General features: G+C 39.0%; 1 protein-coding gene and 1 long non-coding RNA gene across 8 annotated transcripts in view; one reads left to right on the top strand and one right to left on the bottom strand.

The window, feature by feature from the left end:
* The window catches only part of LOC113459599 (uncharacterized), a 43,417-nt gene extending 30,294 nt beyond the window's left edge, over window positions 1-13,123 (bottom strand). Inside the window, exon 1 of the long non-coding RNA XR_012578023.1 lies at window positions 12,770-13,123. This is a non-coding gene — a long non-coding RNA (uncharacterized LOC113459599). The remainder of the gene's footprint in view (window positions 1-12,769) is intronic.
* The window catches only part of TRPM3 (transient receptor potential cation channel subfamily M member 3), a 411,968-nt gene that overhangs the window by 14,040 nt on the left and 382,805 nt on the right, over window positions 1-15,123 (top strand). For 2 of the 7 annotated variants that reach the window (XM_074532489.1, XM_074532491.1), the window contains exon 1: window positions 12,471-12,675. The exons of 3 other annotated variants lie outside the window; for them this stretch is intronic. In XM_074532489.1, the coding sequence (XP_074388590.1) occupies window positions 12,520-12,675 (156 nt within the window). In that variant the 5' untranslated portion in view covers window positions 12,471-12,519. Of the gene's footprint in view, window positions 1-12,469; window positions 12,676-15,123 lie in introns of those variants that run through there. 2 more of the 7 variants (XM_074532488.1, XM_074532494.1) reach the window with 2 other exon arrangements.

Below are 15,123 nucleotides of genomic sequence, written 5' to 3'. Positions count from 1 at the left end.
AAAGAGATTCATTCATATGAATGCTGATCCAGGTGTAAATGTCCCCTGCGGGATATGACCCAAAGAATGCAGGCATCAGTCTGCAACTTCTGTGAGAAATATTTCTCTCAGCCAGGAACTATCAAAGCAGACTGAGTGGATATCTTTCCTTAAAAGTGGATGTGGCAACTGGCACTCTTATAATGTATTTTCCTTTGAATGCTAAGGCAGCTTCTTAGATAAATTTAGTGATACTGAGGTTTTTGGTAAGTCATACTTAGTCATATTTAATCATGCTAAGATGGTATTTTGCCTTTGTGTTCCTTGGTGGGTAAAAGCTCTTAGTTCCTGTCAAGAAGGGTTGCTGTCCTCCAGCTCCTAAACCTGGATGAGAGGTATGGAGGACCCTGATGGCATATTACTTTCCTCTTTAAATCAAGAATCAATGAGGTTTATTTCATTAACTTTTTTCTTTTAGGCCTTGCAAGTAATGACAGGTGACTTGAGTACAGCATTAGGTACAAAAAAGAGTGGGACATATAAAGATGAAATTGTGATTTTTTGCTCTGTGTGTAAAACAGTATATGAAAAAATAATTAAACAACAACAACAACAAAAAATAGTGGAGCTGTGCTGAAGGATTCCAAATGTGAAGTGTGTTAAATTAGAGTAGCTCAGTCAGTGCAAAACAATTCCTATGTTGACTACTATTTAAGCCTGGCCTAAACAGTTCTCCATTTGAGGCCCATTCTCAGCATCCCAGTGAATGCCCCTTGCTGACGTCAGTCAGACTCGGGGCTCTCACTAGAGGCTTTGACTTTGCCCACACCCTGACACAGAAGTGAACGTCCTGCAGCAGCAAAGCTTCCTGTAGGCACAGCAAGATGAGACAAGAGGAGAGCTGAGGCACAGAACTCTCACAAACTGTTCTTGTGGACAGCGTGTTCTATGTCATTTCACAATAAGTCCCAGAGCTTTTAAGCAATAAAATACATCTCTGTAATGGCCTACTTTCCAGAGATACAAATTGGGGTGGGGATGGAGGAGGAAGTCCTTCTCTTTGCTTCAGCAGGAGATTGCAGGAACCATCCTCTTTATTAAGCACACTGAACTTACTGAAAACAGAATCTGTGAGTTCCTCCAACTAAAATCCATAATATGGTGCCCTCTACTGAGGCATTTCACCTCTGAAGAGTTTTTGGGAAAGCTGCAGGAAGTTTTCACGTTTACCAGGGCTAGCTGTTAATCATAGTAGCTACACTGCTTCATTTTGCACTAGTTAACAGGCTCAGCAGAAGAAACACAGTGCAAGTCATCAGAGATGGATTATTTTCACCACTTGATTTTCAGCTGTGAGCCTAAAAATGCCAATATGTATACAATTTTTTTTCATTAAGTTCTTTTAATATTTTTTTCCTTTCTCCTTCTACAGCTGCAGGAAGGATAATCTCAGTTAGAAGCATTAAAAATAAGCAGACGGGATTCCAACAGGAATTGATCTGTGTAAACACAAAGGAAAACCATAATGTTTGTGCCATAAGTCGTGCGAGTCTCTGAATGAGGGGTCATTCTATACAGAACATCTCATCTCCTGTTTTCCTTTTGCATGTCTATCTTACTTTTAATTTTTTTTCCCTCTTTGGATTGAAGTCAGTAAACTGTCTTCCTCATGCTTTATTGCTAAAGTTAATTTTCTTCTAAATTAACAAATATAAATAAAAAGGGTGTTTGAAGAAGAAGGAAGAATGCAACCATCTTGAAATTATTAAAAGCAGCTCTTAAATCCAATTTTTAAACTTCTTTGACTGGGTGGTGTTTCTCCCCCACAAACCTCCTGCACACTGAATATCTGTATAGGACATCTGGACATTTGTCAGTTTTGAAATATCTTTGTCGGTACATCAAACATGGGCTCAGATGCATTCTGGTATCCTCTGGTAAACCTCACATAACATTTAATTATAGAAGGCTTAAATTTCTTATATTTTTTGCATGTCTTTCAATTCCAATGAAATTTACATAACTTTTGAAAGTGTTCTGTACTAAGTCACCCCCAACTACTACCAAAAAACATGCTGAGTACAGAGTTTTTTGCGTTACTCTTTCGGCATTATAAAGCATGGGAGAAGTTTTGTAGTCTGCATGAATGGAGTATTTTAATGTTCAGCATAGCTACACCTTTAATGTTGCTTCTTGTGAAATGGCAGACTTGATTCTTGTTTATTTTACTGAAGAATGTACTCCTTTTTTCCTCTCCTTCTCCTTTTTTAACTCTAATTAACTCTTCACAGGTTTCTAAGAAAAATCTCTTAAAAACTCTTTCCTTCTTCAAAACATGATCATAAATAAGGATTTTGGTGTAAACAGTTTATATTTTTTTTTAACTTAAAATGTGTAGTGGGAGACATTAAATTAAGGAAATATTGCTAGACTGTAGTTTTTACAGTAAACAAAATATGCAGTAGTTTCTACATTGGCAAAGAACTTAGGAAGCATGTTTTCAAATAAATATAGGATAAATTCTCCTGAACTTTAGTCTAGAAGCATGTCAAAAGTCGTTGATTTATTACTATAATATGTCTAAATTAGATTTAAATATTATTATTTCTGGAAGTTAAATATGAATCCTTTTTTATGCATAATCTTTAAACAGCTTAACATTTCTGGATACTAAGTCTGTTGCAACAACAGAACCAGTAGGCATAAAACCAACTTATTTGAATTACTTTATTTTCCTTAAGTATATAGAAAAAATGTGTTCACAATAGGTAGTTTAAGTTTTTGTGTGTTTGGTGGTTTTCTTTACCTTCTGAGAGGTTCAGCAGGTTCTCAGATCAACGTACTAATTTTTTATATGCAGACTGATGGGGATCAGAAGAGGTCTGACTAAATTATTTGCTTTGCATGCTACCAATACTTCCCAAAACTGCTCAGCTACAGAGTCATAAATAGATGTTATTCGTAACAAGAGCAGGTGGTTAATTAAAAAAATACTGTAGAAGGAGTTAGGAAGTTATGCAAATCAGTGTTAATTTTTTTGGCTGGTGTCAAAAGCAATAATTGTATTTGCAAATTTTTATTTGTATAGGGCAGAATCATTCAGTAAAACTAAAAGCAGCTTTATCACCTCTGATTAATGGATTTTCAAAAATAACTTCTGTTATTTGGATTCCAATGTCAGTGCAATCTGGCATGGCTTAATCATGGCTTAGCCACAAGCTCTCCTCTGTGTTTTGGCAGGAGATTGCAGGAGTCAATCTCAATATTTCCCCCAGTCTGTATAATTGCCATGGAGTAGTGTACTGGCCATGCTCTGGACATGTAGGGCAATGACACTACCAGTAGTGCAGAGTTAACCATCAGTTCCTCTGATTTTCACTTTTATCTGTTGACAAGTATGCACAAAACCATTTTGGCCACCAATAATTTCAGAAACACAAAATATCCCTTAAAGAACAAATACCCACTTCCCTTTCCTTTTTTTTATAGGATGGGAATTCTGAGGCGTGCAAGACCCCTTGAAGTCTGAAAAACATCTCCTTCCTCACTCCTCTGCACCATGTATTTATGACAGCTCCTCCCTGGCATACCACTCTTCTCCTTGCCTCATGTAAAATTCTTTTGACTTGTCTTCTTTTTTTCATGTCGTTTATCTTCCTTTCTTTCATCTCCCCATCTTCTCCCTCATGGCCCCAGGCTCTCTATTTCCTTAATAAACTAAGCTAAAATAGTACTGTCTCCCCAAATTCTGTCACACACCCTCCACCACCTCCCTCACTTCTTATTTCAGTAGATATAATACAAGATTAGACCTAAAAGAAGTCAGCCTCAGTGCAATGCCCTTAAATGATCAGTTTAAAATGAATGTTTAAAACAACGCCTCCTAAGATGCTGCTGGTGCTGGGTTTTTTTTTTTTAAAAAAAGAGTAACCTAATTAATGAATTTTGTATTCTGTTTTTTGTATTCTGGCACTCTCTGGAAGAAAACTCTCACACTGTACATTGAAAGCTCCATACCTGTAAAATAATGCTTTTGTCCCACTCTCTACCAGAAGCTGTTGTTCCAGCTTCATTTTATGTACATTGAACCAGATCCTTACACTCATAAGGACTGCTCATTTTAAACACTAAATTCCTTGGCTGAGTGATGGAAGTTTTAGCAAAAATTAAACATTACAGTATTTGTAGACTTTGAAGTAGAGGACTGAGGCACAGATTCTGTCTTCTCCATCTTTTTTTTCTTCCAGCTCAGGTCACCAAATGGCTACAGGGAATTTTAAACTCCAAGCTCTTTTTTCTCCCTTTCAAACAATCCCCAGTATCCATGTATACATGATGCAGGAAAAGTAGTACAAGATAACACCGCATGAAATATTTTGGGTGGAAAATATGGTACTTATTTATGAAATCTTTAGGCAAGCTTGTTTTATGTATTCACACTTTTTCTCTCGTGCTCTTCATGCACTCACTTTTTACACACACACACACACCAGAACCAAGCACATACTTGCAAGCATCAAGATGTGTGTTGTCCAAGGGGACATGCAGGTATTTCCATCCATATCTACTGCATTCACACACCAACTTTAATATTTCTGTTAAAAATCTACAGCATCAAAGAGCAAAGTATTTGGGGAAAAAAAAAAAGTCTGGAAAACTTTGCTTTTTTTCTTTCTACTGTACAGACTACGTCATAAGGAGAGGGAAAAATGAATCACCTGTATTTTAATGTAACACATATCTCTGCTCTAAGATCACAGTGGCTGTCACTTCAGTAGAAACGAAGGCTAGGTGATAGCAAACATTCTCCTCTTAATATAACTCATCAGTATTTTTGAGTATGTGATCATATTAAAAGACACAGAGGTCCCAAATATGGGAGAGAATTAAGCTGCTAAAAGAACACGAGTACCATGGTAACTATTATTTCCAGAATTCACAAGTTACAATTGGAGTTAAAAAGATATCTGTCACTAATTATGGAAGATACTTTTATAGGCTAATGAAATAAAGTCCAGGAAATCAATTTTCAAATTTTTTTTTAATCCAGTCATGCAAAAAATTTCAGTCTTTATGCTTAAGACTGAAAAAAGAATTATTTTTAACTGCATTGAAAGACCAACAACTTTTTCTTGCAGTGTAACATTTACTAGTTTAAGGCCTATAGATAGATCATTAACTAAAAATAGCCCCAGTAGGGTCTTTTTTGGCTTTGAAGGATGCAATAAAATAATGGTTTTTTTCTACTCATTATGTAAATTCCCCCAAAGTGCTATAATCAAAGGGATGAATACAACAGCGTAATGTTAGTGGGTTTATTTTGCAAAAGTTTGCAAAGGTTCAAGTGCTAATCTACTTAAATATGTATATAGCTCCAGAGGTAAACTTACTCATGCAGAGTAAGTAATTATTGTATTCAGGGTTTGTATCTAATAACACTTTTACTGAATGCAATGTATAAGATCAGTCTTCTTATCTAAAACACTGGTACTATGAAAATCAAATGTTTAATAGCTGGCACATTAGTACTCCATGTAGCAGTACTTGCATATTCAACAGTATTTCATGAAGCTTCAATAAAAATCACTAGCACTTCTATTGGCTTTGAAGTTCAGTATAGGTCCCAGTGCCTTTTTGGGCTAAGATATTCATTTTATTTGAAAGAAAATGTTACAACGATCAACTCAATAAAAGTCAAATTCTTTATGGATGAGAATAATAACTGAACTGTTAAACTCCCATCTGCCAGGCGTCAGAAGTAAGAATTACATTAAAGGATTGTAAATTTCTCTTATATAGATTTAACAGCTAATGGTGGTTGTATCATTTCAGTATTGATGCTGTTCAGGAGTTCTCTCCTCCAAAGAATGGTGCTTGGCAGCCATTTGAATCAGTTCTGAGGTCACTGCCATTCCAGCCTGGCAGTAAGCCTGGCAGAACGTCTAGGAGAATGAAGGCACACCTACAGTGATGGATAAAGATTATGATGTGGTTATCTACAAAGGGGAATTAATAACTTTCCTTGGTGAGATAAACCAGTTCTATCTATCAGAAGAATACACACCTCATTCAAGCTTGGGAACTCCTGGTATTGGAAAGTTTTCTGTGGGAAAGGGCATTGAGGTGGCACTCACTAGGAATTCTCTTTTAGACATGAAGAAAAGTGAGGAAAAAAATTGCTTAGGTTTATCTTCAAGATTTCCAGAACTTTTGAACTGAATATCTCTACTTCTTCCTTAAAAAATTGAAAGAGTGTTGCAGGGGCCAGAGAACTTCTGTACTGTACAGGAAAATCTGAAAAAATAGTCAAAATATACTGTCCTTCTCTCTTTTCCTAAAAGCTTTACTTCCTTACTTGCAGATATTTTTACAAATTGTGTAGTGCTCTGCTATTCAAGCATTTTTATGACAGATTTCTACAGGGGGAACAGAACAGAGAATCAGTTATGATTTGAGGCATTGATAGCCTAAAAGGGAAATGGAAATGCAAAATCAAAGAAAGGACTCAACACTGAATAGACTAACCTGGCACCTCTTCTGTTCCTCTTGGCATTTAGTGTTTTATCCCTGAGAGCCAACTATATAGCCATCAAAGGTCTCTTATTCACAATTTGATTCACAATTAATTCAGCAATCCAAAATTATCACAGAGTGGAGTTCAGCATTACCGCCCATTTAGGCTAGGGTGTCCCAAAGCTTTGCACATATTAGCAAAAAATATTATTACAAGAGTGGGGTATAAAAGCAAAACAGATAAATTTGCACAGATACATCTTAGTTTACTATAATTTTTTTTGAGAGGAATTTATTCAAAGATAGAATGTAAGAATGAAAACAACTCCTTACAGTTGCAGATTTTTTCCTATGTCGGTCATATGGCAAACTAATATACTTGGGGTTTTTAGGCAACAATATGGGGTGACTAATTTATGTGCTGAAGAAATACATTCAGTTTTTAAATACTGACCTGGGTTTTCAAAGCCAAGGAATTGTACTAATATTAATCTCAGTATTGTGCCTTATTTTGTGATTGAAAGATTAAATACTGTGGACTCGTATTCACACAAACTTGATGTTTAAGGCTAGGATCATCATTCAGCAGGCTGGTGAAAGTATGATTTATTATCATGACAGTATAAAGAGAAACTGTAGTTCTTAAAGAAAGTGTCATTTTTAAAACTATAACTCTCCTTATTCTCTTGAAGTTTAATATTGGTCAAGAAAAACTACTGAAATTTGTATCTAATGATTTGGCCCAATCTATGATGAGACCAGTGTAATCTCTGAGGTGCCTTTCAACTCAAATCATTCTGTGATTTGATGACTTGCTATATTGATTCTTTACTCATCTCCATTAATTGACATTTGCTTATTTTAAACAAAACCTCAAATATTGTGAAGATACCAGGGTGTACCTTGATATTTTGTCTTAGCATGAGGCCTAAGAGTAGCATATCTGAACTCTAAAGGCCCCTCACCTGAAGGCAGAATGAAAATCCGTAATGGCACAAAAAGTGTTCACTTCTTGGGTTACAAGCAGGTTTCATGGTCTAAGCATAAATATGTTGTGTCATCAAATGCCGTATTACTAAGTGCCAAATGTGTCTTGAAATGAGTATTTAATTTAATTTTTATGTAAAAATAGGGTAAAATCCAAGCTGAGCAATTCTTTGTTTTGTTCTGTATTTGTTGCCTGGTTTTTTGCATAATGAATGACAGCCCCAGAAAAAAAATAGTGTGGAGTATTTTTTCATGATGTCTGCTCACTTTCTAAGGTATTGCAAATGTTTCTCACAATGTTGTACTGGAGACTATGAACTTTTGATGTGAACAGATGGGAGAAAGAAAAACTGAGTGTAATTAAAACTTAAATGTTGAAAGTTGATCTTGCAGTCTCTGCTCAAAATGACTTCCCTGTGTAGAGAGAGTTCAGCTTGAATAAACACCACACTAAAGGTTTCTAAGAAACCATAAAAATTTTCCCGTTGTTTGTCCTTTCATGCTTCAGTGAGGTGACCAGGCATAATTGAGAAAAAGAAGTTATTAATCACCAATGTTCTATACAGCTTCCAGTGGTGACCCAGAAAACAATCTATCTGTTCCCAGTGTCAAGGGTGCCTAAACACTGCAAGTCAAGAATGATCAAGTGGCTAAGACATTAGATGCACTTAAAAAAATAGTCATTAATAATACCTGATTCAGTTTTAAGGTTACCGTGACACACCAGAGGTCACTTCAACCTTATTTTCCAGACATAAATTGGCAACAGTGCTTTTCTGTTTAGTCCATTATCCTACGATGATGACTCAGAGAAGCATAAAAATACAAAGTTCATTTTCTAGTTATCTGGTAGCATAAAGCTCTACCTCCACATCATTCACATTGAATAGAAAAAACAGGCTCAAAAAACCACTTTTCATCCGATGTTTGGTCTGTTTGTAACAAGAAGATTATTCCTATTTAGTTAATAACTTTTTTTTTCTGTGAATGATACAAACAATACTTAAATTAAAAGGTTTCACCTATAACCTTCAAAACCCAGAGACTGTTGTTGATTTGTGCTTTAGAAAATAAATTGTACTATGGTATTTTCCAAATATTTCAATAGAATTAGCTTTATGACCTAAAATCTAGAATTTGAGATATTTTCATGGCACATTCAGACTATGAATTGTAGGTAAGTTTCAAGGGTGATTTTGTTGTCTGACTTTCAGAAAAGTGTATGATCACCTTCACTCTTTGTATAAGACAATTATGACTGGTTACTGCTTTCAAAATCAAAGCTGTATTTTGTTGGAGTCTTGCCACTCTCAGAACTATGGTTCAACTTGGTTGAACTAAACAAGACTTATTTTAGTATCCACCAAAAAATACAGTACAGGATAGGATTTATCTGTCTCTCTACAAAATTGCAAGGTATAAAAAAAGAAGACCACTTCTGTTAGAAAATAAGAAGAGTATGCTACAACTCTAGTACAGAACTTCTAAATACAACTATTGCCAGCTTTTGATTTCAGTGTATTTAACTTCCTTAATTAAAATTCTGTAAAGTGGAGAATAGAAAAAAGGTCTTCCACAGTGCAGCTTATAAAAAGCAGAGGTGTATGACCCACTCATAGTAGAAGATATATGAAAGAAACTACAACACTTTTCCTGTTTTAAGGGAAGTGAATCATTAGCATCAGTTATTGGGTTTTTCCTGTACTAGTAGAAAATTTTGAGAGGAATTTGTTTACTAAAAAGAAAAAAAGTTTGGCAGAGTACTTGGCCTTTGAAAAATGTGTATTTTCCATTATGACCCACACTTTGAAAAGGAATCTCATGAGTTTGAGGCAAAAGCAGAAGCACTTTCAAGCCCAATAATGAATTGTTTGTGCCCTACATCATCACAGCGATGGCAAGCTTGCAAAGATGACAGTCCCACAGAAGACTCTCAGTAACAGCTGTGGCAGAACCATGCTGCTGTGACAGCAATCTGAGTACACCTAAAGCAGATATAAATACAAATTCTTCACTAACAGGAAGAGGACTTTTCTCAGAAACATGGCAAGGAATAGCACATTTTTACATGGTGCTTATGATTGCTTTTCTGTTTCTTATACCATAGTTATGAAATATGCACAGGGCCTTCATTCACAGGTTTTCCCTCAAGACATCCTTGCCAGACCCAACAGCAGCTGGGCATCAGCTTTCCTGATGTCAACCCTTTATGCTAGAAGATGCTAGGATCTCTGTATTCCTCCCAGGCATCCTGTCACTGCCTTTGCCTTCGGTACACTTTCCTTGCATCTGTGTTTTGTCCTGATCTCCTTGCCCCAGTCTCCATGCAGGCCTCCTGGTGTGTTCCTGAATTCCTTGCTCATCAGGATGGATTGCTCTGGAGCATGGGGGAGGCCATCCTTTCCTTGCTTCCTCGATTAACAACCAACTCTCTTGCACCCCTTTTAACTTGAGGTGCTTGTCCTCTTTCAAGCAGATTCATGAACAGGCCAATGTTTGCTTGTGCCTGCATGCAGAGTGCCCCAGCAGACATTGGGGTGACTGAACCTCCCCCATGAGCACCAGGACTGAAAAATGTGAGGTTACTTCCAGCTCTTTGCAGAGAGTCTCATATGACTGACAAGGCTGGGAGCATAAGGTTGTCCAGTCTCAAGGACAGAGACTCCAGGGAGTCTGAATTGCTGCCCCTGACTGCTGAGTGAGAAGGTGTATAGAAGATAGAGCCAGGCTGCCCATGAAATTATATGGTGAGGGAACAAGCAGAAACACACAAATGTAGGAACATGAGAAATTCCAGTTAGGTGTAATGGAAAGCTTTTTGACTGAGACCATGCTTAAACACTGAAACATTGTCTAGAGGAGCAATGAAATTTTCAGTTCTGGGTTTTTCCAAGACCTGACTGGACAAAGCCCTGGGCAAACTGATGTACACAAACCTACTTTAGGGAGAGGCTTGGACTAGGTGACCTTCAGTGGCCCCTTCCAGCATAAATCTCCTTGTAACTTTTTTCTTGTTAATGAAAAGTGAAAAGAAAGCTTTTCATCAGCCTTGAATGACTGCTCCCAAGCCTCTCAGTAGTTCAAACTGTTCCAAACACTTCAGTGGGTCTTGGACTCTGCTCAGTCAGAAGATCTAAATCAGACAAATGTCACCACCCTGTCACCACTTATTCACATGCCTTCATGTAGTTCTTGATAAATATTTGAACATACTAATGAATGACTGTGAAGAATAAGTTTGTAGGTGGAATAAGAAGGGCTGAAATGACAATATCAGGCAACTGCACTCATAACATGCAGTCTCTGCCAGGAATGAAAATAATTTCTAGCCAGGCATGTAGTATGTTGATAAAGACCATAACAACAGCATTTTAATTCTTTTGATTTCTTGATATTCTTTTTCCCCATTGTCCCAACAAGAATCCATAAGAACATGTCTAATGAGTTTTATGTAATTTGACTTTTTAACTTGCTTACAGATTTTTGTGGGATCTGAAAATCACTAGATTCCTCTAAAGAATATTTTAAGGAAAACATGGGATTTGGGATATTTAATAGTTACTACTAAGAGATAGAGGAGATGTCAGAGAATTAATCTGCAGATTAATCCATTAATCTATTAAACTTTAAAAATCATCATTAAAATGATATAGCTAATTAACACAATCAGCAAAGCTGACCAAATGCTGATGTGCCTCAGAGAGGAATAAATGAAGATAAAAGCATTCATGGCAATAATTCACCCAAATGAAGTGACTTCCCACTATAGTCACAGGAATTGGAAAAACAGATCCTCCCAATAATGCCTGTCTCCACTGAATAGAAGTCTGGAGTGTGACTAGGGGTTTGCAGAGCATTAGACTACCTAAAGTCACAACAAACCCCTTAATCATTTTCTTCTAACATGTATTTAGTAAGGAGTTTAACATGTTCTTTGGAAACTCTGACCCAGTATTTTTGTTTAATACTATGACATTAGATACACTGTGATGAAAATACATGCTTTCACAAATCACTTAAGCTATAGATAGAATAATATCATTCATTATAGTGTCATAACATCTTTTTAGATAGTTAGCTACTTGAGAAAGGAGCAGGGATATGTCTGACTTTATCAGTAAAATGGCCTTTCAACAAATCCTTAAAAAAAGGGTTAAATCATAAATGCAAATCAATGGTTTAATACCTGCAAAACACTCCCCGTGTTTTTAATCTTGCCTGGAAAACAGAGATTAGCTGCCTTATTATTTCAGCTGTGGAGACTTGAGCATCCTCTACCTTTGGGAAGAAAAATCAGCAGTGAGCTTGGAGGGCAGAGATGAGGCAGATTTCCTCCGTGGCACTGCAGCAGTGTCCTGTGCTCAGCACGCACAGATGATGAACCCCTGTGTTCTCAAGTGCCTGAAAGGGCGTAATGAACCAGGACCCTGACCAGCACTGCAGAAGCCGTTAGGGTACTAATAATGAGACTAAATTTCAGAGGAGCTCCTTCTTGATCTTAAGAAAGAAAAGCAGGCCACATGGCCCCCCAAAGTGTGTCACAGTACAACAGGTACTTTGCCATCTCTCCCTGACTTGGTGTTTTCACCCTCCGATGTGCAAAGAGTAGGGGAAAACGCTTGGCTTAGAGTGGAGGCTGCGCACATGTGACTGTTGCTAGACATTAAGGACTAACATATTTTATTATAGGAAACGACTAATTTATTTCCCTAGAGCTATTAACGTAGTGTATTTGGAAAAAGCCTCCTGAAACGATTTTGGCACCATCTAGACGGGAGATGAGCAGGTGTCACAACTTGTCACGTCTGAGCACAGTACACCTACCTGTCCCTTTCTCTTTCTGTGCCTGTTCTCTAATTCACGCTGCAGCCCGAAACCCGGTTTCGCCGCGGGACGGGCGGCCCGCCCGGAGCCCCTCGGGGCAGCGCCGGGGCCCGGGGATGCCGCCCCGCCGCCCCGCCTCGTCCCGCCCCTCCGCCGCGCCCATAAAGCGCCCGAGGCGGGCCCGGGGCGGCTGCGGGGCTCAGCCGCGCCGCGGGCATGGAGCAGCGGCGGCTGAGCCCCGGCAGAGCCGAGCGGGGCAGCGCCGCCGAGGGCGCCAACAGCGGCGGCCGGGGGCGCCTGGCCGAGTCCTGGCGGCGCCTCAGCTCCCGGCGCGGCTCCAAGCGCACCGGAGCCTCCTCGCCCGCGCTGCCGGTGAGTGACCGCGACACTGACAGTGCCCGGCCATGCTGCACCCTTCGGGTACCTCCTCGCTCCGAGGGCTGGGGCGGGGGGGGTAAGCACCGACCTGTTGCGTTTCGGGAGGAGGAATCGCCTTTCCCGTGCGCCGAGCCTGACTTTGTAGCTGTTCCCAGGTGCGGGTCTCCGGCTCGGCTCTGTCCTGGCGCTCCCTGAGGAGCGGAGCTCGGCTCGGCTCGGCCCGGAGCGCCGCTGGCGTGGGGGCAATATCTGCCTGCCACCCGCGCCCTCGGTGTGCGTCTGAGGGAACAGTGGGAGCGATCATAAGCGAAAGCTCCGAAGGGATGTAGGCAGAAAGCAGCCCCTTGGGAACCCGAGGTTTTCCTCTCGGGCGGATGCCCCCTTGTTGGTGTATCTGCCTTCAGCCAGATCGATGGGATGTGCCGGGAAAACTCTGGGGTGGGTAGGCAAACATTTTAATGGAGGTGCATGCTACAGCATAGATTTTAAGTTAGGAAAACGAGCATCTTTACCATAAAGGAAAATTGAGAGAACAAATTGAGCGTTCAAACAGGGGTGATATTTATTAGAGTGCTTGATGGCCTGTCTCCTTGGGATCGGAATCCTGTAGGTAAGTGCTGAACAAACACACAGAAACACAGCTTTTGGAAGAACTTCTCACTGTCCAAGGACTGTCTCAGTTCTCACGTGCTTAGAAAGAGCACTGTGTATTCTTACCTAAAGCAGACTGAGGTCTGGAGTTATAAATCTTATTCAACAGATCAAATGTATAATTTTGAAAACAAACATACATACGTTCACAAGCTTTTGACCTGGGGGTAAAATGACCACGGGTTGAATTTCAGAGGGGAAAATAGCGTAAGGGTAAAGAGACCTACGGTATAAAGGATGTCATGGCAACAAGAAAGCATCATACAAATTAACAACATTATCTTGTGGAGGGGGAATGGGAGTAGCATTGCATTCATCTGTACCATGCTGTAGATTAAAATACAGTAGTTTAGAGTGGGGTTTTGGAGTGGGTTTTTCCAATAATACACAAACTTTGCAATAGATGGCTTAAACCCAGGTAAGGATCATATGGCTAGAACTCATCAGAAAAATGCACTGTGCAGTTGAGGGCTGGTGTAGGTTGGATGGTTTGTGGGGGGGGGGTTGTTTTGGTTTTTTTTTTTTGAGGGCTTGTTGAGTTTCTGTTGTTCTAAACAACGTTGTTGTTCTTGTGGCTTACAGCTGAGATGAATTCTTACTCCAGCCAGAACCCTGAATGGGATTCAGGTTGCAAGTGTTTCGCCAGAATTGAAAGGTTGTATTAATCTTTGCTTAATCTTTGCTTTTGCAGAATCTTTCTGAGAGGATGAGCAACTTTTTCCTTTCCTTTCCTTTTCTCTAAAGTAGTACTATATTGGTGGTTTTCATGTTAATGAATTTTCATTACATTAAGCCCACTAAACTTCATCAAGTGCAGGACAGATGGGAATGACAGATTCTGAATTTTTTAGTTTGGTAATTTGTTAGAGTTTTTATTATTTTTTTTTAAATTTTTGTCAGTTTTTGGAAAACATGGGTTTTTTGTTGAGAATGGGTAACTATTAATTTGTCTTCTTCGTTTGTGCCTTTTTTTTAATGAGAGAATAGGGTTTCTGAAATCACATTTCAACACTAAGAATAAATCACTTGGAACCACTTTCCAAAGAAATGCCAGAACATAGTAATTTTTGAGACATTTTCCACCAGCACCTTTTTTTTTTTCCCCTTCCCACTTGCAACCACACTATCCCAGGGGAGGGGGAGGGAAATAAAGTGTAATATTTCAGTCTGTTTAACATCAGTGTTTTGGCCTTATCCCCCCAGCCTTGTTCCTTGAATTATTTTTTCTCTTGTGCTGACTTCTGTTTGTCTGCCACAGTTTACTTTTTAAAGGTTGTGACTTGTCTGAGGAGAATTTTTGGGGTGCAGTGCTGAAGCAGGAGTTTGGTACAAGTGATGATATGCATGTGTACTTTTTGTTTTTCCCCCCTCCAAATCTGTATTTTCTGGCCTTCCTTTTCTTTACACACTTGTTGAAACTGCTGATACTGATGTTTCACACTTATTCATTACGTGTTACATTTTTATTGAATAATCCTAAGGGTTGGCTGCTGTTTTATTACTTTAATTCCTAAAGGATAATTGGTAATATTATTTCTTTACCAAAAATGATCAGGAAGGGGGTTTGGGGGGGTGAGAGTGGGATGGAGGGATGTTAAATTTTATTTTCCTTGTTTTGCTATTAGTGTTTGAGTGATAGAGAAGAAATTGCTGCATTGACAGGAGCTGAAGAAGTGAAGTATATTTGAGATGGAAAAGGTTTGCAAGAGCCAATGCTGCATAGAGCACACATGTGGCTGACTCCAAATGATGTCTAGCTATGATCTTTGTTTAGAATAACCCTGGTTTCAT

Source organism: Zonotrichia albicollis, chromosome Z (assembly GCF_047830755.1).
Source record: "Zonotrichia albicollis isolate bZonAlb1 chromosome Z, bZonAlb1.hap1, whole genome shotgun sequence".
Lineage (NCBI taxonomy): Eukaryota > Metazoa > Chordata > Aves > Passeriformes > Passerellidae > Zonotrichia > Zonotrichia albicollis.
This window is presented reverse-complemented; position numbering and strand designations above follow the sequence as displayed.